The sequence below is a fragment of the Amphiura filiformis genome, chromosome 3, assembly GCF_039555335.1.
Source record: "Amphiura filiformis chromosome 3, Afil_fr2py, whole genome shotgun sequence".
NCBI lineage: Eukaryota > Metazoa > Echinodermata > Ophiuroidea > Amphilepidida > Amphiuridae > Amphiura > Amphiura filiformis.
In genome coordinates, this window is record NC_092630.1 from 1,169,597 (window position 1) to 1,194,662 (window position 25,066).

At 36.7% G+C, this 25,066-nt stretch overlaps 1 protein-coding gene across 2 annotated transcripts in view; it reads left to right on the forward strand.

The window, feature by feature from the left end:
- LOC140147835 (uncharacterized) overlaps positions 1-25,066 on the forward strand; it is a 175,280-nt gene that overhangs the window by 57,489 nt on the left and 92,725 nt on the right. For both annotated transcript variants that reach the window (XM_072169591.1, XM_072169592.1), the window contains 11 exons: positions 6,079-6,285; positions 11,309-11,446; positions 14,298-14,432; positions 14,585-14,701; positions 15,153-15,278; positions 15,507-15,629; positions 17,430-17,576; positions 18,724-18,913; positions 19,331-19,578; positions 21,610-21,748; positions 22,366-22,547. In XM_072169591.1, the coding sequence (XP_072025692.1) occupies positions 6,079-6,285; positions 11,309-11,446; positions 14,298-14,432; positions 14,585-14,701; positions 15,153-15,278; positions 15,507-15,629; positions 17,430-17,576; positions 18,724-18,913; positions 19,331-19,578; positions 21,610-21,748; positions 22,366-22,547 (1,752 nt within the window). The remainder of the gene's footprint in view (positions 1-6,078; positions 6,286-11,308; positions 11,447-14,297; positions 14,433-14,584; positions 14,702-15,152; positions 15,279-15,506; positions 15,630-17,429; positions 17,577-18,723; positions 18,914-19,330; positions 19,579-21,609; positions 21,749-22,365; positions 22,548-25,066) is intronic.

Consider the following 25,066-nt stretch of genomic DNA (forward strand, 5'->3'; position numbering starts at 1 on the left):
GCATGCATCCCAGGTGATGCAAAGATTTAATCACCCTGTCCCTTAGTCATAATAAGTATACACACAGTTTCATTGGCCAGGCTAGCGAGCGTGATTTGGCTATCAGTTGCCGATTGAATGCTTGGCATGTGAGGGGTCGCGGACTTGAATCCCAATAGAAACAAACAATTTATCTGTCTTTTTTCATCTTCTTTCTCATTTTTCCATTTGCCAAAAAGCGCAATGTGCCTAGGGTCAAGCATCAGATCATGTTAATACAGTGGTCGTTTGGATTTTTTTGAGTGGGGGGGGGGGGCAAGAGACAAAAATTCTCAGAAATTGTTCATAGGGTCCAAAATGGGCAAAAAAGGCCTAAAATTTTGTTGAATTTTAGCAGCCAGCATGCCACAGGGGCATCCGAAGAGGTGGAGCAAGATACCCCCTGCCCTCCCATGCTTCTCCCTTAGATATGCCACTGGCACACTGGACACAGTTGGTTTGTGATCAATTATTAGGGCTGGAAAATTAATATCGAGTCATGGGACAAAACTCCTTCCTAAAAGGGCGAGCGCCTCCCCAGTTGGTTGATTTTTGATGCGCTGTTACCTTGGACCCTATATAGAAGGCTTTACGGATGCTTTCACTCAAGACCAGAGCCTGATGTTTTCTTCTGTAAAGTGGACTCAATAGGCCTATGTGGGAGAGGACCACTAATTGTAAAGATTTCTCTGTGTATATCTTTGGTAAGATAGACCACCTCATCATCCCCATCCATAGCCTTTACTTATTAGAATAGTGGAGGTCGCTGTTAGACCCCTTTCCTTAGATACGGACATTGCTAAGGATTTTTAATTTTGCACCTTTCTGCACCTTACTTTGTTTTGCATGTTATCAGTTTGCAGTGCAGTGACGTTTTTTCTTGGTTTTTGTTATTTATTTGTACTTTCACATTATATGAAAAAACACCTTTGCTCGTTTATATTTTTGGATTTTTTCTTATTTTGTTATAATTATAAGTGCACTTTTGTTACACCAACGTTTTTTAAACTTTTTCCATTTTGTAACAGTCCAATGACATTTTTGTTTGGTAAACCATCTTTGTAAGTCTTACATCACTTGTAGAGCAAAGAAACTATGTTAAATGTTACCTAAATTTGGAAATTAAAAGGAAAGGAAAAGCTATAATCCTTGAGGTTAAGGCAGGACATGAATACCCATAATCATTCACCAAACGGCTCCAAACTTTGTCGTTCAATTCCTCACATTAACTTCAAGTCATGCCTATACAGACAGGACCCTTGATAATTTCAATAATATTTGCAACAGGAAGGTGGGTAGGGAGCTCAGAATGTTGTCTTTTCCACCCCCTCCTGCTAAATGATACTTGTTACACACTACTGTCCCCGTGCCAACCAATAACTAGACTTGATGGTGATGAATCATTCCGACAACAAACATGTTCTTGAACTAGAGCCGCTCGCGCCTCCATTTCACAAAACTACATTTTTGGATGAGTAGATTAGATATTGATGTAACCATGGTAACATAAAGTATGACTTCTTAGCTGTCAATTATTATCTTTGTCATCAATTGTAAATACAATTTAGTACTGACAGACTCAAATTAAGCTGTGGCAGCCATTCCTGACAACTTCATGTGCATTTTGTTTCCAGTCCATACTTGCTGCCACAGGTTTTCTCTGGGTTCCCTCCTGCTTCTTAAGCTGGACATTTTTCCATGGCAAAATTTTGGACCAATTTCATTATATAATAATGATTGAAGGTACAATGCACTGGTAATAGATAATGGCACAAATAGCCTGAGTAGCTGAAGCACCGTGGGGGCATGTCAGGGGAGGGGGGCAAATGCCCTCCCAGTCAGAACTCTTTCCCCTGTTTCCCCCAGTAAATACCCAAAATTGCGAAAATGTCCAACTTTTTACAGCAATTTTGCCCATAATTTGTTGATTTTGCCCCCCCCCCTGAAATTCAATTTCACCCACCCATAACTGACAACCCTGCCCTGGCCCACAGAGCCTCCCGGACCTCCTCAACATGCCTGCCGCACGTGCCCTCTCTTTTTGTGCCCTCTCTTTTTGTCTCCCGTGCCACACGCATGCGCAGCCACCCCCTCCTTTTCAGCATGCGCTAGCTCACAGTCAAAATGTATGCTCTTACAACAAACAGTAATTTGTTTCCTTCATTAAAACAGTCAGTAAACGACATGTAAATACCGAGGTAAATAGGCACCATCGACATAGTGCTACTTGGTTGTATTACCTCAGGGTTCATAACACAACCCATGGGCAAATATTTAGAAGTAAGTTGGTTTTGTTATTTGCATCTGTGCATATTGTCTCAAGCATAAGTGAACCAGGCGAGCATTTTAACATGCATGGAGTTTAAGTCAGAAGTATTTTTTAGCAAAAGTCAGTTTAGTCCTGGACATAAGATTTGGGCAAGTTCCTTATTAGTTCTTCTTATCATTGAAGGACACTAAATATTTCCTAGTCTTGACTAAATTACTCATTTTACAATAGTTGAAGGTGATGTTTGAAAGATAGAACACAACTGGGACTTAGGTCAAGAGAATTATTAGTACTAGTAGGTCTAAATGAATCATGACAAAGTGAGTGTTGATTTCGAAAATCAAGATGACCATAATAACTGCAAGGATGTTTTCTTTAATTTGAGACATGAGTGACGGTAAATGATGCAGAAATAACCAAATCATGAAAACATCATTGCGGTTATTATGGTCACTTTGATGTCCGACATCAACCCCCACTTTGGCTATAAGGTTATGATTCATGAACTGCTACCTTATTTAAGTGTGCTGACTGTTCAGTTTAGTAGATTGCCCCGAAGTGGGTACTCAAGTTTGGTTTTGGTAGGGGTATACTGCAGAGAATGTGAAAGTAGACCCATCAATATACCAATTTTTCAAGAAGTTTGGACCCATCGATATACCAGAAGTCAATTTGTTTTTGGCCGAATTTAACACAATTTGTTTTAGGTTTTACAAATTTCCCCAAAATTTGGCTAGATTGAGCCAAAATCGGGCTGTTTTCCAAAAAAATTCAGAAAATCAAAAAAAACCTGATCTATCCACATTCCAAAATTGGCCTAGAAAAGGGGTCATTGGTATACCATAGGCCAAAAATGCTACTCATGTTTGCGTCCAGGCCCGTACGCAGGGGGGGTGCGGGGGGTGCGTCGCACCCCCCCAAATTTGCCAAAGTGTACAAAAAGTCCCAACATTTCAGAATTTGCGAGCGTAGCGAACAAAAAAATCAGGTTTTTTTACAGGTTTTTCGTCAAAAAATGGCCAAATTTTGGAAAGAAAGTCCATTTTTCAAAAATTGCCCCCCCCTTGGGAAAAAGGTCCACTTTTTCAAAATCAGCACCCCCCAAACAAAATCCTGCGTACGGGCCTGTTTGCGTCACATTCCTGTTTGATCATTTGTGCTGAGTAACTCCCTTCCATATAAGAGATGCCAAGTCTGAAAAGAGTTGTACATATAATAGTAGACGCCCTCTTTTCACACAATAATGTTCCAATAAGTTGTAACTAACCATGTCAGTTGATATGAGAAATCACTATTTTTGTAACAGGTTAACTGTGTGATGTTTGCATTAACATGATTAATGTAAATCATGAAAAACATGTTGAGCTGTGTCTTGATTCATTACTTACATGTACTTCCATGTACATTACTTGGAAACAGTCAGTTGCATCAATAATTTGTATAATATATCACTTCATTTATACTTCTTTGTCATGTAAATCAAATGTTGTGTAAATAGCATGTGATTTATTCACTTGGTTACGTGACTGATATCTGTGGACTCCAATGTTGTGTGATGTCTGAGGATGGGAGCGAAAACCTAGATTAGATAGCTGTTCTGGGCCCAGCCAGTTTTCCCTGTGTCGTACCAGACAACTTTCCAACGGTGCAAAATTGCATTGTCCCACTGACTCACTCCCATAATGACCTTATCGGGACAAATGCGCACTTCAAAACTTCGCTATTTGAAATTTAAAATTGGTCAATTTTGTACTGGTATTTTGAGTACCTTGATTACACTTACAGTAACCAATAGCGTGTTTCTACTGAGCAGACGGTTGCGGGTGAATTCAAGTGAATTCTGGGTGATGCGAGGAATACGCGGTAACGGCCCCAACAGAAACAGATCGGGTGAAGATGAATGGGCGCGCGGTAATGCGAGTGAATCCATCAACCACCTATTGAGGTGGTTAATAGTGGTGAATGCGCGGTAACATTCGCAGTAGAAACAGTTCAGGTGACGATTTTGCGAGTGACACCGGAAGTTAGCCTATTATAATACAGTGTGAGCATTCAAAATCTGACCTTGAAAGGTCACAAAAACTATTTGCTGGACTTCCGCATTCACCACTAAATATGTGGGTAGTGAATTGTTACCCTGCAAATGACCCGATGAATGTGACGGGATTAAAATGCGGTGGATGTGAAAGCGGTAATGCAAGGTGCTCAGTATAAACACGCTAATACTAGTGAGGTGAAAAGTATTTAGTTTGAGCTGACAATCACTTCTGTACAAATATTATTTATAATTTGCTTTGATTTACACAATTAATTATTTTTCAAATTATTTTGCAAACTTATCGCTTATGAAAGAGCCAGGATATGTTTTGTTTCCTTGATAAATTTCGTTCTGTCATCACAATTTATTTGTACAGAAATTTTTCAAATGCTATGGAAGAAAGCTAAATTTTCTTTTGTAAAAATAATTTGAATAGGCCTATCACAAACTAGAAGATGCATATAGGTTATTTTATGTTGTGCTTTTGCATTATATTGTTTTGATTTGAGTTTGTTATAAACTGTAACTTGGTGCTTTGTGGCTAATATTTGCATATTTAAAATCTCAATTTGTAATATTTAAAAGAGTGAATGATTAACATGACTATTTGCATTTTTAATTGATCTAACAATACTGACTTTACAAAAGTTCCAGCATATTGCATTTGTGTGACCCAATCCAGCAAACTTCAAGCAATCCATATTTTGTTATTTATTTTATGAATATTTAGTTTTTATGTATTTTACGGTTTCATTATTTCATTTCAAACTTTTTGTTGTAAAATTGTAAATTAGAACAAAATAAGGGCCTGATCAATAAATCGATTTATACTTATAAACATTTGTTTACAAAATTCAATTTTGCTTGTTGGGTTACACGTTTATTGTTGCCATGGCATCAATACAGTATTTGTTTGGGTTCTGTTTTTATGTGTCTTTGTATATTTTCCTTGCCTTTTTAATATAAGCATGTGCTTATGATTTGAATTGTTTTACTGGTTATGCATTTGAGTGATTTTTATTTTAATATTATCGTTGGTTTTGTTACTATTATCATTGAGCTTTATTAGTTCAGTCAGATTGCTGTAACTCATATCATATACTTTGTGAAACTTTGTTTTAATATAATAATACTTCGTATTTCATTGGTATAATTGTTTGTCTCTCTCCTTACTTCACAAAATGGATTAATTAGCATGGCATTTATATTTTAAATATTATGTCTGTGTGTGTGCTGAGACGAAAATAGGTATTTTCGTCTCGGGGGGTGGGGGTGTGTGTGCGTGTTGGGTCTTAATTTTGTTTTTGGTATGGAAAATTATACCAAGCAGAAAAATGGATTGTAAAAAAATACGGTCTCGATTTCAAAATTATTAATGTTCAAATGAAATCTAGGCATATACAAATATTTTGGAAAGGTTTCCCATATTTTACTTTTTAAATAATGAAAAGAGATTATTTTCCAGATTTTTGCAGAAAATATTTGAAAAAGCATCTCATCATTATACCTGATATCAAGAGCTTAAAGAACAACCCATCACAGCTCTGTACCGAAATTTCCCTTAAACCCCACCCCCCTGATTTTAACACAATAAGAAAAATGTCAACTGGACAATTATTGGTTTCCAATAGCAGCATCTAACACTGCCCCTGTACATGCTGTAAGTGTGTTATTTCTGTAAAATTTATGTTCAAGTAACATTTTGATAAGACATGATTCAATTTACATACAATATCTTTTCTTTGTCTAACAGGTTGCTCCAGAACCGTGTTTGGTCCATCGGGCCAGATCCATTCACCAAATTACCCAGGGAGATATCTGGATAACATGGACTGTTATTTCAAGATCGTTGTAGCACCCAAAATGAGAATCCGCTTGCATTTTGCTGCCTTTGAATTAGAGGGCTCAATGCAGTATTGCACCTATGATTATGTGGAAATCAGAGATGGACCATTTAGAGGTAAGATTGGGGTATTCCAGTTGAAATACATACACTTCCTATGGAAGACATGACCTTAATCTCCCATACAAGGGGTGCAGATTTCAAATGGAATCACCTATTATTCAGGTAACCCCATTTGAAATTCACATTCCCTGTGTGGAAGATTAAGGTCATGTCTTCTTTTTCCTTTTCTTTTTACTACTGTTCTTTACACCTTCCCTTCTTTCAATCCCCTTTATTGTCCCCAAATTATCATTTCCCTATATCATTATTTTCTTTCTTTTTGATCTATTCAGTCTTTCTTTCTCTAAATTTACTCCTTAGGGACCGTTCACAAACACTTGTAAGGGGGGCCTGATGCAAAAAAAAATTTTATCACAAAATTTTTTCGGGCCCCCCTTTACAGACCTCAAAAATTTCAGGGCCCCCCTTTTTTACATGAAAATTATCGGTCAACCCCATAGAAAAGCATATAAACTCAATTTTCCCAGAAAAATTTGTGGCCATTTTGTCAGGGCCCCCCTTTGGAGGGTCAAACATTTTCAGGGCCCCCCCTTTTTGCATCAGGCCCCCCCTTACAAGTGTTTGTGAACGGTCCCTTATCGTCCTATTATTTTAATATCTCCAGCTGTATCCAATCTCCCCTCTCCCCTTATTCAAATCATAAACCACACAGGCCCGATGCCTCATTTCTAATCATCTTCATTCTTGCAATGGTCAGCATTCCTGGAAGCTATTAGACGTTTCTGTCAGTCAACTGGGAATAAATATTTTGACATGTTCAAGTGTATAACTTCATATTCAGTCACTGAACTGCAAACAATATTGAATTTAGGTTACCTTCTATTGTGGTATTAGATTTCCTAACAGCTTATGGTCAGTCTGTATAAACACCACGGGAGAACCGGATTTCCTTATGTTGGTCATATACACTCCAAATATTAAACATCAAATATTCGTTCAACAAGTATTCATTATTCAATATATTTCAATAAATTGTTATCTTCTAATGAAGTATTTGTTCATGCAAAATCAAATGTATTTGTTGTTGAAATGTCGTGTGGAAATATATTATGGATTTTATATCATAAAAGGTGCCAGAGCCAAATTTGTTAGATCTTTGGATCGACCGTTGATGCTGCTTCGATGCTTGTTATTAATCATGGTGTTAAGGTACTACACCCCTGTGGAAAATTTGTGAGTATTTTTGCATTTTTCTCAAAAATAATAACACACTGGTAACAAAAGTTATGTATATTATTGGGGCAAAGAATCCAATTACTACACTGAAATTTCAATGACTCAAGACAAGCGATTCAGTATATATGATAGGAAATAAGGTACATCCTAGCGGTACCTTATTTCTTATCATAAATAACGAACCGCTTGTCTTGGGTCACTGAAATTCGAGTGTAGTAATTGGATTCCTTGCCCCTATAATATACATAACTTTTGTTACCACTGTATTATTGATTTTGAGAAAATGCAAAAATAGACACAAATTTATCGAGGGTGTATAATACCGCTTTAAATGAAGTATCAACAAACTAATCACAATTAAATTATGGTAAATTGATATTGGTCAATATTAATACAGGCAAATATTTATATGTTATCAAAATTAACAATAGTCAATTAATTGATTTCATAAATAATAGAGATCGACCAAGCATCGGTGGTCGATAGAAAGATCTAACTAATTTGTTTCTATTGCCTAACATTCATTAAAATGACAGGAAAAAGAATGGGAATAGATACCGTAAAATGGGGTAACTTCGGTCAGCGGGGTAACTTTGGTCGGTCAAATATATTTTTTGAAATGGTTATATTTCCGTACAGTAATATTGTTTTTAGTCATATTTGGTGTCAATTTGTTAAGAAATATATTTGGAAGAAATAATAGTCGCTCATGTCCAATTTCTTCGAAATTTACTTTAAAAAATTGATTTTTGACCAAAAATGAGCATTTTTTTGAGCAAGGATGTGAGCAAGGATGTAGCTTGATCAATTTTACAAGGGGTCAAATGTCACAAAAAACAACAACTTGCTCATTTACAGCGAAGATAAATTTTTTTGATTTTTTTTTCTTCATGGAATGTAATACTTTGACCAAAGTTGCCTCAAATGCGGGGTAACTTTGGGCAGGCTATTTTTAACCCCTAGGGCACCCTTACAAAATTATTGAAAAATCTTTTTTAACTTCAAGGTGTAGAATGGAACCCTAATGTCATAAAAAAGAATTAATTAGAAATATAATTGGTTTTGTTTGGAAGCAGTGGTTTAAAAACTATGAAAAGTGGCACAAAGTTACCCCATTTTACGGTATAGAACTACGTCAAGTCCATTCTCTTTACCTTTCAAACAAGTATTCTACCTGCAGTAGCAAATGTTGTCCATAAATGTAATTTAAATTCTTGGTTGGAGCAGTTGATCCATTGAATATAACCTTAGACTTCTTGAGATTGCTTTTTGGAAAATGTTTATAATTCATGGCAATTTGGTCCACTTTGATTGACAGTATGTTGGGATAAGTGTTACAAAGAATGGCAAGGCCAACTCTAGGGATTTTTAATTTTGCACTTTTCTGCACCTTACCTTTGCATGTTATCAGTACTTTTTTTCATTATTATTTTGAACTTTATAAAGTAAAGTAATGAAAGAACCTGTTTGCTCGTTTATTTATTTGGGTTGTGTACTTAAAGAAACATTTTAAATTTGCCTCATTTTGTAGACATATTTGTTGAGTAAATTATCAAGGAGAAGTCAAATGTTACAAAAATGTCTTCCTCTCTCTTCTTACTCTTCTGGATTCTTCTCCTGCTTGTCCTACCTATTCTTGCCATTTTTTCCTTACTCTCTTCCTTCTCTTTCTCCTCAGGTTGTTTCCTCTTTCATGTCATCTTCCTAGTTTGTTATCATTATTGGGCTATTCCATTTAAAATACCCACTACCCCTGTGGAAGATTTAGATGAAGTTTGACACAGAGGGTGTATGAGTTTTGATTCGAATAGACAGATCAGGTACCCAGCAAACACAAAAACGTTTTAAATAAGTTATTTTTGGGTTTTGGTTTAGGTAAAAACGTTTTAATAACATTAAAATGTCGGGTTATATAAAGGTCATGATAACGTTTTAAAACGTTTTGTATGAAAACACACTACAACAATATTTTTAAATGTTTTCAAAAAATGTTATTGTAAACCAAATTTTGCAAACATTTTTGCCAAATATTGTGTCAATACTTAAATAACATTATGTTAAAATATTTGAACCCAGCAAACACAGAAATGTTCTTAAAATGTTTTTTTTTTTCAAAACTTTTTAATAACCTTTAAATTTCTTGTTATATAAAGGTCCTGATTATATAAAAGCGTTATTGAAAATATTTTGGGCAAACATTTTTCGCAAAATATTTTTTCAACCCCCCAAATAACATTCTGTTTAGAATGTTTTGTATCAAGTTTTCAAGAATGTTTTTGGAATGTTATTAAAACGTTTTTATACCCTTTATATAACCCGACATTTAAACGCGTTTTTTGTAAAACATTTTTGTTTACAGAGCAGTAGATTATCAAAAAATGTTTTTTAAGGTTATGAAAACGTTTTATACTCTTAAAATACCCTTTATATAACCCGACATTTAAACGTTATCTGACAACCTTCTATAACCTTTTGCGAATGATGTCGAAAACGTTTTGTGTTTGCTGGGTAACTTCCATTTGGAATACTCATGCCAGTTGTGACATATAACAACCATAAAGATAAAGCCATAATACATGGGGAGTATAGGTTTCAAAATGATTAACCCTGTCCAATTACATTTAAAAAACATACTCCCATGTGGAATATACTTCCAAAATCTTCCACAGGGGGAGTGGGAAATTAAAATGAAATAGCCCATTCCACCTTTGCATCTTCATTTCTCCTCTTTTTCTCAACATCTGTTGCTCTACTCCTTCTTTTTATTGTCAATTTTCTTTTGTCATTTCTTTTCCTGGTTATCCCACACCTGCTCTTGATGTATCCACCTTATTGTCCTCTTCCATTTGTTGCTAGTATTCATTTAAACCTACAGCTTTTGTTTATCATTTAACTGGCAATTTGGTCCACTTTGAATGACAGTATGTTAGTCATAGCATTTGACTCTTACAGAAGGTTAACTCTTCTTTTCGGGGGAAAAAGGTTTGCGCTTTAAATATATATAATAATTATTTTGATTAATTTGAAGTATCCTGTGTTTTCTGTTAAGAGGAATTATGCTTCTCACATAAATTGCAAAATGAATGCGAAATAGACTGATTTAAATAGTCTCCGCTGAAAACTACACAAACGCCCAGGATTATTCTAGGTGGAATTCATACACCCCCTATGGAAGACATGACCTTAATCTTCCACACAGGTAGTGTGAATTGCAAATGGGGCTACCTGATCGGGTGACTCGGACTGACTCCCTTTGAAATCTACACTCCCTGTATGAAAAATTAAGGTAATGTCATAAATAGGGGGTGTATGGATTTCAACTGGAATATTCCAATTTGTCTGTCATTCTGGGATAGTTCAAACTGAACACCATGCCACTCCTTTTGAAAGTAAATACATTTCTGCATTTGCTTCCCTCATAGGATCAGTTTAATGCTCTCTCTACATGCTAGTCATAGGCTTCAACATAAAAAGTTTTAGTTTTGAGATATTTTTTCAAAATATTAAGAGCTATTTTAAGAACCACTGAACCACTAGGCTTGTTTGTACTCAATTTAATGCATTTTCCATGCTGATTCCAAATATGGTCATGAAAATGTCTAATTCTGAAATTTCTGAATTTTTCAAATATTTTTGAAACTTGTCGTCTGCAGTCGACACCCGTGTGGAGAGAGTTAAGCAATCATTGTCCTGTAGACTGCACCCTGTTACGAATTCGGGTTATAGTTATGATATGGAATAGGGTATTATACGTGTTGTATGCCTTGCATGGTTGTTCCTATCTTCAAGTTTGTTCACCTAATGTTAATTTTTTTTTCCATGATTTTTTTTTTGCCTTCAGATTCAGACTTGGTTGGTTTGTTCTGTGGCGACAATTCTCCTGGGACCCTGGTGTCATCAACCAATATGGTATTGATACGGTTTGTCAGTGATGAGTCTGTCAGTTCAGCAGGATTCTTAGCAGAATATACAGCAGAAGGTATGGGATTAACAAGGACAACAAGCATCCTTTAATTTTTTTTTTTAATTGACTTTTTCGGTATAGGCCTATCCCATAATTCCTTGCAGTTCATCCAGTGATGTCGTCATTTGATGTCACTCTGACTTGCAATGCACAGTAATGATGTTTGCTAAACGATTTGCGCATCGGTGTGACATCAAATGACAACATCTCGGGTCTAACTGCAAGGATTCACCTAGACTTCTCCGTAGTCCACTTGCATACTCTGGCTATTACATTTAAGCTTAAAACTCTGATTTAATTAATGTGTGCACAATTGATAGATTTTCACAACTGATCTTTTCAGTCACCGTCGCCCTCTGTTTGTTAGCTTCCCAAGTGGACTACTGACTTTGGATTGCAGTTAACATTTTTAACACGGGACTCTATGGAGAGTTAGGCCAATTTCTGGCCTAACTAAAATTGGTCATGATGTAATGCATCTTTAAATGAATCTGGCTTGTGATTGGTCGCCCAGATCTCGTTATTGTTTAAATCCTCCTGACACGTACTGGTACCATTAACTATACATGGTACACAACTATCTAGGGAATGCAGCGCTTTTGTGCTGACGGATGAACGTACGCATCTAGCGCGTATTGTACCACCATGCTTAGTCTTGTGGTTAGATTTTATTGATAAACAAGTATGATTGACAGTGTGTTTTAGAGAACAAAGTCCGGGGTAAACAGGGGTAAAGTTCTGCTTAAAAGTGAAAGTCCATAGTCGGTTTTTCGGATAATAAACTGGCAGATTCTAAAATTAGAATTGTTCAGTATTGAAGTGTCATTATAATTATGCCATTATGATATGTTGCATTCAATAATATAAGCCTCACGTAGGGCCTATACTTTACTTTTACTGTCACAAATATAATTATATAAACTTTTTCATAACCATTTTATACTAGTATTTTGATGTAATATTTATTTTATCAGTATAATTTCGAGTTCAACTGAATGCGTTCATCATGATTAATAACATTTTTATTTATCAAAAATCGTCTATGGCATAGTCTAGGATTCACCAGAAAGGTCCATTGGAAAATCTAGGTCCCTTGGACAACCAGTGTGCTTTCAAGTTTGGTCATATGGTTTTGCAAGTGTACAACCATTCACACAATACTTGAAAGAATTAAACCAGAGGTAGATTTCAATAACTGTTGCAGTCCTTGAACATGTCCTACGTGCAGCTCGCAATATTGCAAGATCCGTAAAAATCAAACTCCCAGTGCAAGTCCCAATATTTTGAGTTGTACATTTAGGGATTCAATCATGTTTCACCGTTGTTCATCACTGTTTAACAACGATGCGGCAGCGTCGTCTGCGTGGTTTACCTCGCGAGGGCAGCTTGAGCTGCCCGAGCGAAGTAAACCACGCAGACGCGCCGGACGCGAGTTGTTAAACGGTGATGAACAACGGTGAAACATGATTGAATCCCTTTCAACAACGAAAAGAAGCTAAAGATCGTATAATTCACGATTATTTTAGGAGGAAATGTCAGTTAATCATTGTCACTAAGTCTTACAAGAACTTCGATGGTTTCTCTGTTAATATCAGCAATAAAACTACAGAATAAAACGGCAAAGTTTAGCCGCTACTTGTAATTCAACTTGTAAGCTTGCATACGCACAAAGGTTCCAGGCATGACGAAATTTCTGGCGCTCTCGGCGTACCAGCGTAATCACGCTTTCGCGTTCAGCGTATACGCTACAGTAAAAGTGTGGATTCATCACGGTTTAACAACGGTTGGCTCCTGTACAAAGGTATGGGAGGAGTTGTTGAAAGGAAGATAGCTGCTGAGGGAAACATGCAAGAAATTCTTCATAAACATTTCAAATGATTATACCTCATGAGCAGTTTTGAAATTCACTTTCCTTGCACATCTAAGATGGTCACCAGGTTGCATTACTGCTTTGTGCGCTCAGAGTGGGATTCAAACCAATCAAATTTGCCTGGAGGAAGTGCTAAGGAGGCTATAATTTTCTTGGAAAGAGGGGTCCTAAAAATATTGGGGTCATAAATTTTGGAAAGAAAAAATAGGGGGTCATAAAATTTTGATGGCGAAAATGTAGGAAGTCACAAGATGACCACAGATAGTGTGTTTATTTTATTAAAAAAGACTGATTTCAATACAATTTTAGCCTGTTTAGGGGTTAAGGTGTATCGGTGGTGGGCGGAAGGGTCATAAATTTTGTTGTTGCCGAAATAGGGGGGTCGCAATTTTATTGACTGTTGGAAAATTTGGGACCCCCCTTTTGAAGAAAATGATAGCCCCATAACTCATCCTAACTGTATCATGTAAATCCTATAAAAGCTATGATCTTTCAGATTTATAATGGGACTTATGACATGTCATGATTCTTTGTGATATCAACGGAACCCTTGTTGTATTTTGAGTATTACTGCATCTTAAAGGGGCATTTCGTGATCCACAGCCTCATCCCCCACTTTTCTCAAAAAAAGTTGAGATTTTTATATCACTGGAAACCTCTGGCTACATAATGTTTATGTACAAAATATTTCTTGCAGATTAACTTTCGTTTTGCAAAGATATCGTGGAATTTGAATTTCGTTCTGGTGCACCAGAACGAAATTACTAACGTATTGTCTATGGAGCAGTGTAATACACATAATCATGCATAACTCATAAATGCAAAATCGGAATCAACTGAAATTTTGGGAATAGGCTTTTTTCGTGGATATGTACTGAAAAATGTCATAAAAAGAGGATGCTAGGATCACGAAATACTCCTTTAAAAACTATACCAGGCTTTGAAGTATCAGCTCATTTGTTTGTAATACATATTTTATCTTTTTCTTCTCTATAGCGGTAGATGCGCCTCTGAACCCCTGTCTAACAAATAATGGTGGATGTGAGCAAACATGTAATAACAATAATGGTTTTGTAGTATGTGGCTGTAATGCTGGGTATGAATTACATTCCAATGGGACTAACTGTGTAGGTAAGTGAACTTACTCCCTCTTTTCTTTTTTTGATAAATCTGATAAAACTGATGATAATGGAGTTTTTCTGTTGGGGCACCAACTGTCTGCTCGTTATTAATCTATGATTATGTTTGCTCGTAATCCTAATCAACTTTGCTCCTCTTTTCAGACAAAGATGAGTGTGTGGATGATGTTTGCTCCCATGAATGTGTAAATACAGACGGCAGCTATTACTGTCAATGTCTAACTGGCTTTAGACTATCTGCTAATGGTAGATCATGTCTTGGTAAGTTCAATAATAAAGCAAAAGAAGAACGGCTTTTAAGTGGTAAATACAGAAAGCAGCTATTACTGTGTGACTTATTATGTACAAACTATTTGTGAGGGGAAGATTATTTTGTTCATTCTGAAATAAGCCTTCGTGCCAAAAATCCTGTCCCTTGATGTGGCGGTGACATCAATATACATTTCATTGGACGCAGCTTCAAATAGCTATAGTGTTTGCTCAAAGCACTGGCGTACGCAGGTAAATCCCATAAGCCTTTGTGAGTACACCTGAGATGTCGTCATTTGACGTCACACATTTAGCGAACATAGTTAATGCGCATTGCAAGTCGGCGTGACGTCAAATGACAACATCTCAGGTGTACTTGCAAAGGCTTATGGGATTTACCGAAAAGGTCAATTGTTTCATACATAATATTTATGCAGTCATTATTTCTGTTCCTTTTATGTAGACATCAATGAATGTGGCCAAGACAATGGTGGCTGTTCAGAGGTATGTTACAACTCTCTAGGTTCCTTTTATTGTGGCTGCACCACCCCAGGCTCAGCGCTACTAGCTGATATGAAAACATGTGGTCGTAAGTAATGGAATTGTTTATTACTATAAGATCTTGTTGTCGTTGCTATGTAAAAAGCATTTCCCAAGAAAAGTTGAATAGTGAGCCTAACCCAAGACAAACTGCCAATCATTGTAAATCTTACAGTTTAAAAGTAACATTACTAAGGTATTTTTCTCTATATAAAACTTTCTGATGGAAAAGCTACTATTTAGTAAATATCTGTCACATATATTTGATTCCATGCAGACAAGAAAACATGTAGAGAGAACAACGGAGGGTGTCAACAAGTTTGCCATGAGAGAGTTGGTGGGCACTATTGCTCATGTCATCTTGGGTTTACTATTGATGAAGATGGAGCTAATTGCACAGGTATGTCCTAAGATCAAAGGAAGTTTTGCAAGTGCACACAATCCCAGGCACACAATTCTTGTGATGCAAAAATGTACTTTTCTCTGCTTAAAGTAAGAGAGCCAGAGGACTTGCTGCTGATGCATGTCGCTAAAATTATTTCATTATTAAGTTATGTGAATATGATACAGATGACGGTGTGATTCAGCCTAGTTTTATTACTGGTTCAAACAGAATTCATTCATATTTATAGCATGCACAAATGTTATATCGCAGCATCTAAATAAGCTGGTATCCCGGCTGGTATGTAGAATGAAGTAATGTGACAATGGAATTTTTTTGCAGACCATTTATTTTCATGGTTTTAGCATTCAAGGCAGCTACCATGAAAATAATAACATTTGATATATGAATATATGGCCAAAAAAGGGTTTGTTTGCCCAGACATGGGGTAGGAAGGAGTGGGTCGGTAGGTCGATTTCCTTTTTTTTCTTTTTTTTCTCTTTTTTTTTTGTATGTGTGTGTATGTTAGGTCTGTACACGTGTTACAGCAAGTGTGGTAAAAGAAAATATACGACATTCAGCCTAACATTTTGTATTGTGTCAAACTTGATAAAGATTCATTCAGTACTTGATAAATTCATGCTTGTTGCAGGGTGACGGACTGGAAACCTGTAGTACAAAATCCCAGACCATGCTTGGTTCTCTATATTGATGTTTTTTGATGGTAAAATATTGTTGGGGAGAGCTAAATGGGAACAATGAAAGCTGTGGGTGTGATTGCCAGGAATATTTTTAAGTGTCATTTGGCATTTTTATAGGGAAAAAACATCATTTTCTTTATTTTTATATCATTGTTAAAAAAAAAAGAAGTGTTTGATGTTTTTTTATTTTTTGGGTCGGTCATGTCTGGGCAAACAAACACTTTTTTTGGCCTTAATTCTTTATGTATAGACGAATCCAACGGCCAAGTCATGGTCAGGATTTGGTCGGACATCTTTGGGTAGCCGCTAGCACCAACCTGGTGTTTTGAGCGTCCAATTGTGCAAATAAAAGCCGCCTAACACCTAGAGAAGATGCAAGAACGAGGAGGGTTAATAGAATAATAGCTAATAATATATATAATGGAGATAATTCCGCAGGTAATTCCGTCGCATCTATTCATACATAGTCCTTTTGTTCACAAGTATATCAATGCATAGATACCGCGTGTAGTTAATCCGATTATTTGTCTCGTTGTAACCCGTCTGAAACTCGGGGAGCTGATCCTGGTTGCGATGGTTATTTGTGGAATGTCTAGGGTGTGCGCTCTTGAAGCAGCAAAGTCCCTGAATTGTTGTTTAATGGTTTGTGGAATGATGTGGGGCCATAGTGGTCAGCGACAACCTGTAAAGTGTGCTGAGGCTTGTGGATCAACGTCTAGGCGTTGTGCCTGTGCGTAGCGCACTATAAATCACTGCGCTTTTTTGTTTCTTTTTTTTTTACTGCAATAGTTGCATCATGTCAAAATTCAAGGTAACGTTCCAAAAAAATCTAGGAAAAAAATACCATACAATCAAAATCTAAAGGCATGAGACAAAAATTATTCAAGTTAAGAATTGCAGTGTCTATCTAATGCTTAAGTGTAGAACAAATTATGCAAATATATAAACACAATATAATGTAAGTAAAGAAGTAAAGACTGTTTGACACTTGGCACCTATTGCAGTTAGAACAATTTAATCCTGAGAATGTGATGTGATGATTTGATAACAGTAAACTGTAAAAGTTTGTAGTTATCAGGTTTCATTTCTTGTAAAAATGTTATTTTTCTTTGCCCAGATATTGATGAATGTCAGCATCCTGCTGGTCAATTTGAAGGCAGCTTTAGCCACCACTGTAATCAGAAATGTATCAATACACCTGGCAGCTATTATTGTGACTGTGAAGATGGATTTGAACTCAGTCCAAACGGAAGGGTTTGTAAAGGTATGTTGAATAGCTGCTGCATTTATAATGTTCCATTTAGAAATGATATCTGAAGCATTATATCCCGAGGTTTTACCAGGCCCATAGCCAGAATTTATTTGTGGGGGTGCAGATTTTCGAAATGCAGACCATTTCAAGATAAATGTTCATTCTGGCCAAATGTAGACCTTTATTGCACTCTGCAATTATTGAATTTGAGATCCTATTCTTGAACAAAATTTCACAGAAAGTATTTTTGGGCTATATTTATCAAAATTTTTAACATTTTTGGCCAAATTGTACTATTTTTTACAGACAAAGCAGATTTATGGCGGTGCGTCGCCCCACTGCACCCCCGCTGGCTATGGGCCTGGGCTTTACCCATACCGAACCAGTGGGAAAATAATCAAAGGGGGAATTAGAGATTTTGTATAAACCAAAATTCATCAAAATACAGTTTTTAGCATTTTTGAAACAAGCATAAGGTCCTTTGCACTTGATTATGTCACATATTCTCAAGGCAACTTTTTTATTTTATTTTTTCGTTAAGCTTGACTATCAATCAAAATACAGAAATAAACGGAAGTCTTCTATATGCCAATTTACCCAATAAAGAAAGGAGGCATGCTCCAACTGGTAATATGCTTTCTTCTGATACCAAAATCTCAGTTTTGATGAAGTAAAATGGGGGATGAAGCTATCGATCGAGTCACACCCTTTAACAAATGACATGAAATTCTTTGGATGTCAACAATATATTGACAGATTGCAGATCATCCTCTCAACTGTCTATAGCCTTTCACTCTTGCTGCATTTAAGGGACACTTATGTGTTTTCTCCAACATCCCTACCAAAACCAATCTAGAGTACCCGAGATTTTTGAAAGGGGCCCACTCCTAACATTTTTCCAGTTCACTTTGTTCACCCAATTTCTTTCACAAAATGCAACTCTATTGGGTATTCTGGCGGGATCCCTAAGGGGTACCCCTATGGAGGTGGACAATTTTGTCAAAACAATTCGAAATTTCCTACAAAATCATCAACAATGTTTTTTCTCTTTTTTTAGTGTGGGCTGGATCTGTCTTTTTCCCCCTTCCAGGTACTCAACCAATAAAAAGTATGTTTGATTAGTTAGTTTGATTTTCTCCATTGTCTTATCAATTTCCAGATGTTGATGAGTGTTCCACAGAATTATCTCGGATGTGCGAACAAGACTGCAGCAACTTCCCCGGTGGGTTTCACTGTCAGTGCTATCTCGGGTATAAACCAATCGTGGATGATGCCTCAGAGTGTGTTGATATAGATGAATGTGAAAATATGCCCAAGGAGTGTCATCTATGTGTTAACCTCCCTGGTAGGTAAGTATAGGTTTCCTTGTAATTAACCCTCTCCACATGGGTGTCGACTGCAGAGGGTAAGTTCCAAATTTTCTTTCAAAATTAAAAAAAAATTAGAATTATACATTTTCCTGCCAATATTTGGAATCAGCATGAAAAATGTGTTAAAATGAGTACAAACGAGCCTAGTATTGGTTCAGAGGTTCTTAAGATAGATAGATTAAAGGATATAATCTTGAAACTTGAGACTTTTTATGTTGACGCCTATGGCCAGCACGCAGAACATTAATCTCCACATATGATCTAGCCCTTCAAATACGGATCATACCTAGAAATAAATTCAGTATGATTTCTCTAATAATGTTTTAAATATACTGTGAAATCAAGTTCTGACATTTTCTTGCACTTCACTTTGATCCGTTTTCTCCTTTACTTCAGTTTCCGTTGTGAATGCAATGAAGGTTTCGTCACAAGTGAGAACATCACCAAATGTGAAGACATCAACGAATGTCAAATCAACAACGGCGACTGTCAGCATGTCTGCATCAACCTGCCTGGAAGTCACGAGTGTCGTTGTCGAGTGGGTTACCAAGGTGTTGATTTGACCAATCAGGTTTGTACGGATATCGACGAGTGCGCATCGGATAGGATGGGACCGTGTGATCATTTCTGCAGCAATACCGAAGGTAAGAAGGTCAAAGGTGAAATAAATTTTCATTTTGTAATCACAAGAGGGAGGTATCACCCGACTTTAAAGCATTTTCAATTGCTTTCTTACAGGTAATTAAAAAATTGTGTCAAGCCAGTTTTAGTGTGACACATGAGCAAAACCAAATTCATGCCAAATTACGTATGTGGGTTCAAGGATGGACCAAAAAGATAACAAACCGCGTACAAGGTCTCAACATCACCAGATAATGAGGGCTGATTGTTCCATGAAACGCGACAGGCAAAACTGCTACGCACTCACCGCATATTTCTAGGTCTATCAGGTAACCGCGAAGGCACGCAGTGCTCTATTTTGCATATATGCGAAAGCATGCAATGCTACCGTGATTGTTAGACACGGCACAATCGAACAATCGGCCCTCATGAATATGTGAGAATTCACAGCATACAATACACGGGGACTTTGACTGTTGATACATGGTCTGTAGTAGTCTGTGGATTCAAGGCTCTAAGGGCTTGCAATGAGCTGTGTGAATTAAAGATTGAGAGTCTTAAATTAGAGAATAAAGGTATTGGTTTTAGCCACTGTCGTGCATCTATCGTCTCATATAACACGGGCGACATCATTATTCTAAGTAAAACAACGAGGCGAAGCCGAGTTGTTTACGCATAAAAATAATGATGTCGGCAGTGTTCTATGAACGATAGATGCACGACAGTGGCTAAACAATACCTTTATTCTCATTCTTAAACACTTTTTTAAATATCATAAGTAGGCCTATTACAAATTTTGATCAAATTAAATCCTACATTTTTCAAGGAAATACCTAGAGCTTAAAATCGATCAGTCCCATTGTTGCTATGCGCCTCCGATTGGTTCAAATAGCGAGTATACGCGTATCGCGTTGATGCACACGCGCGGATCCGTATGATATCGTGTCATATCACACGGGTAAGAACCAATAAGATTGCAGGAATGTTCTCAAGTGTTTAAGAAACTCTAATATTGTTTCAATAATGGAACACTAGCTATACAGTGGAAGCTTGTGAACATAAAATCTGTTAACACAAAATTCCTGATAACACAAAATGTATTTTAAATCCCAAGAATATACCTTTATATAATATGACATGATGATCGACACAAATTCCTTTTTAACACAAAATTAAACTTAAATTCTGGGCCCTGACAATTTATTGTGTATTTAGTTTCAGTGTTTCACAATATTCTTAATTTCCATTTCTGAATATAACCTGTGGAAACTGGAATAATCTTGGGTTCAGAAAGAAGTTTGAATTTGGGGTGTTAACACCTAAACTTACCCATCATTGATGTGAAATATTAGTTGTTCTTTGGGTCTACATCCACTAGCCCTAAGGTCCGCTAGTCCTAAGGTTCTCTAGTCAGAAGCAAACATCAGGATTAGCGATCAGTCTCTCCCCATTCTCTGACTGAGTCCATTAGCCCTAAGGTCTGCTAGTCCTAAGGTTCTCTAGTCAGAAGCAAACATCAGGATTAGCGATCAGTCTCTCCCCATTCTCTGACTGAGTCCATTAGCCCTAAGGTCTGCTAGTCCTAAGGTTCTCTAGTCAGAAGCATACCTTAGGATTAGCGATAAGTCCCTCCCCATTCTCTGACTGAGTCCATTAGCCCTAAGGTCTGCTAGTCCTAAGGTTCTCTAGTCAGAAGTAAACATCAGGATTAGCGATCAGTCTCTCCCCATTCTCTGACTGAGTCCATTAGCCCTAAGGTCTGCTAGTCCTAAGGTTCTCTAGTCAGAAGCAAACATCAGGATTAGCGATCAGTCTCTCCCCATTCTCTGACTGAGTCCATTAGCCCTAAGGTCTGCTAGTCCTAAGGTTCTCTAGTCAGAAGCATACCTTAGGATTAGCGATCAGTCCCTCCCCATTCTCTGACTGAGTCCATTAGCCCTAAGGTCTGCTAGTCCTAAGGTTCTCTAGTCAGAAGCATACCTTAGGATTAGCGATAAGTCCCTCCCCATTCTCTGACTGCTTACTGAATCCATTGCATTTATTCTCATTGATAGGTTCATTTGAGTGTTCTTGTCGCAGTGGATATTACCTGAGAGAAAACAAGCTGACATGTGAAGATATCACAGAATGTATGGATAACAATGCAGGATGTAGTCAACAATGTCATAATTTACCTGGTTCATGGGAATGTGGGTAGGTAGTTGCAATAGGGACACTGCATTGTGTAGGAGGGGGTAGTGTAGCATTGGGAGAAAGATGACTTGTGAGGCTGGTGCTGATGAATGTATAGATAACAATGCAGGATGTTGTCAACAATGTCATAATTTACCTGGTTCATGGGAATGTGGGTAGGTACTTCCAATGGGGACACTCAAATATGTAGTAGGGGGCTGTGTAGCGTAGGGAGAAAGATGACTTGTGAGGCTGCTGCTGATGAATGTATGGATAACAATGCAGGATGTAGCAAACAATGCCATATTCAGTGATAATTGTCCTGGCTCATGTAGGTAGGTAGGTACATGGAGGATGCACAAATATATTGTATAGGGCAGTGTAGCATAGGAACAGAAAGTCAAAAGTTTTGACATTTGACTATTCCAGTTGATATCCATACATCTCATATAAGAAGTCATGACTGTAATCGCCCACACAGTGGGTATAGATTCCAAATGGAGTCACTCATTCAGGTAATCCCCTTTGAAATTTTCCCTGTGTGGAAGATTAAGATCATGTTGTCCAAAAGGGGTGTATGGAATTAAACTGGAATTGCCCATTAGATATTATGATTTTGTAATGCTTCTCTTTTTCAGATGTTTTGATGGTTTCCGACAGCCGGAACCTGATGTAGATATATGCAATGATATCAATGAGTGTACAGAGCGATTGCATCATTGTGCAACAGAAGAGGGCGCTGTCTGTCGTAATACAAAAGGGAATTATACATGTGAATGTCCAAAGGGATTTGAAGAACATAATTGGATCCATTGTAAAGGTAAGTTTGTTATCTCCTCTTGAATATCAATAATACAATTAGTTAAAGCAGGCCTTAAGACACTCTTTCGCTAGTTTGAGGACAGTACAAGCATGATGACATGACGCCATTTTGTGACTCCTGCATAATTTATAGGTAAAGTATATGAAATGTCAGACAAATGATCTTTTCAATTTAAGTTAATAAAATACACATCTAAATGTTTTACATTATATTATAATTTTAATTACATATGATTGTCAATTTTGTGTCCATGTTAATTTTTATGTGGATTTACATGTGATGAATTTAAACTGCTGTGAACGTGGAGCTACTGGCAGGGCTAATCATTATCCTTCGTATATGACATCAGGGGCAATCTGTTCTGTGATTGGTACAAAAATGTGACTCTTACATAAATTACATAAAGAAAGTTTGTAATTGTCTCTTCTACAGATCCCTATATAGGGCTCTATGATCTCTTCTCATTATACACGATTGTAGCAAGACCTGGTTGGCGATGACACTTGCAAATTGTTCCTCAACATCAGTATAGGCCATTAGTATGGAGTGTCTCATCTCATAGTCTGTTATCTCTGATTAAAGGAGCTTGAAGAAATATGAAAAAATGAAAAATCACTGCCTTAAGGGATCTAAAATGAGCGTTTATTGCGTTTCGACAGTATTTTTTGTGGGACATGAGAGCATCTCAGACAGCATGTCTTTCTGATATCAAATAATTTTCATTTTTGAAAATCACAATATAATACAAATTTTATGACAAATTATAAAAATTTGATATTTTTCAAATTTTTGATATATAACAGTCCTCGAAAGTAAATTATATAAATCTAATGATATATTCTTGAAGTGTATGTAGCAGGGAGGAAAAGCCGACGGTCAATTGAAAATTTTGACCTTTCATATTGAAGATATGGATTTTTTTCCCAGAAAGACCTAATTTTTGTTGGTGTTTTGGGAAAAAAATCCATATCTTCAATACTGAAAAGGTCAAGATTTTCAATTGATCGTCGGCTTTTCATTCCACCTACATACACTTTAAGTATAAATCATCAGATTTATAAAGTTTACTTCAAGTACTGTTAAATATCAAAAATATCAATTTTTAATGATTTGCCATAAAATGTGTAGTAAATTGCGAATTTCAAAAAATCAAAATTATTTGATATCAGAATGACATTCTTCGTATTCAGAATGCAATTCGATATGTCTGCTGTGCTCTAATGTCCCACAATAAATACTGTCCAAACGTTCATACCTCAGCCCTTAAATTTAGAGATATTAGGAATTAAAGGGCAGGTCTATTGCGAAAACAACATCATATCATTGGCAAGCTAATATTATAAGGACAATGAAAATAACTCCTTTTTGAGAAAATAAGACGTTTAAAATTGATATTCATAAAAACCAACTTAAGCGGTGAGTTCCTTCGAACGAGACAGATTTGGCCTAGAAAAAAGGTGACGTCATGAAATGAGATGTGCCCGCTTTGAGAAAAGGGACTATAAACGCTCTCAATGGACAGAACGTATACTGTTGTTGTTCACAGAAAAAACTCTAAATTAAGTATTACAAATTTAATGGTTTTAAAACATATCAACCGCTTCTTTTTTTTATATATTAGTAAATTGTGATATTACAATTCATATGTATATCAATATCATGAGAAATATTAGGCCTAAAAAATAAATACATAATTTGAGCTTAAAATTTCATCTGAGACTAGCATATACAGGGATGCCAACTAGTACGATTTTGCCGTATTTTGTACGATTTTTTGTTTAAAATACGATTTTACGCTTTTCCCTCAAAAATATGATTTTCCGTTTAGCCTATCAAAGAAAAAAAAAACCCGTAAACGTCTGATGTCAATTTAACTTACTGGAGTTAAAATAACCGATAATTTTAAGCCTAGCGTTGTATAAAAAGTTGAAACAAAATCGGGCTTTGTTCGGGCTCCACTGCCCGTTAATCACGCATTCTGCCGACTTTCGGATGATGCATGCACATTAAAAAATATTTAACATGGTTAGTAAGCCTACAAGATGGTTTCCGAAATAATTTTCTCTTGACCCTTTGAACAAGTTCATTTGGATTGTTAGATTTCACTGTTGACATATTTCTTTTTGTACAAATCCAATAAAAATGAAGATGTTAAACTCACATTTTAGTGACGTTTCACCACTACACTAGTGGTTTCATCAGACTGGCAACTCATCACATCTGACTGCTTCCTTTTATAGGCAACAGGAACCGCTATAGAGGGCGTGATGAGTTGGTCAAAGATGTTTGAAAGGCGCTTTTACCAGTACCCCATTGATCTCACCTTCACATACTCAAAGAAAGACTTAACGAGGACAAAGATCTCAAAATAGAACTCTCCTCACTACTGATGACATAATAGAACTTACTAAATTTTGTCTCGCCACGGTTGCGTGCTTCAGCTATTCAGGTCAAATTTATCGACAATGTTTCGGCATGGCCATGGGTAGCCCCTCAGCCCCCTTGCTTGCAATATC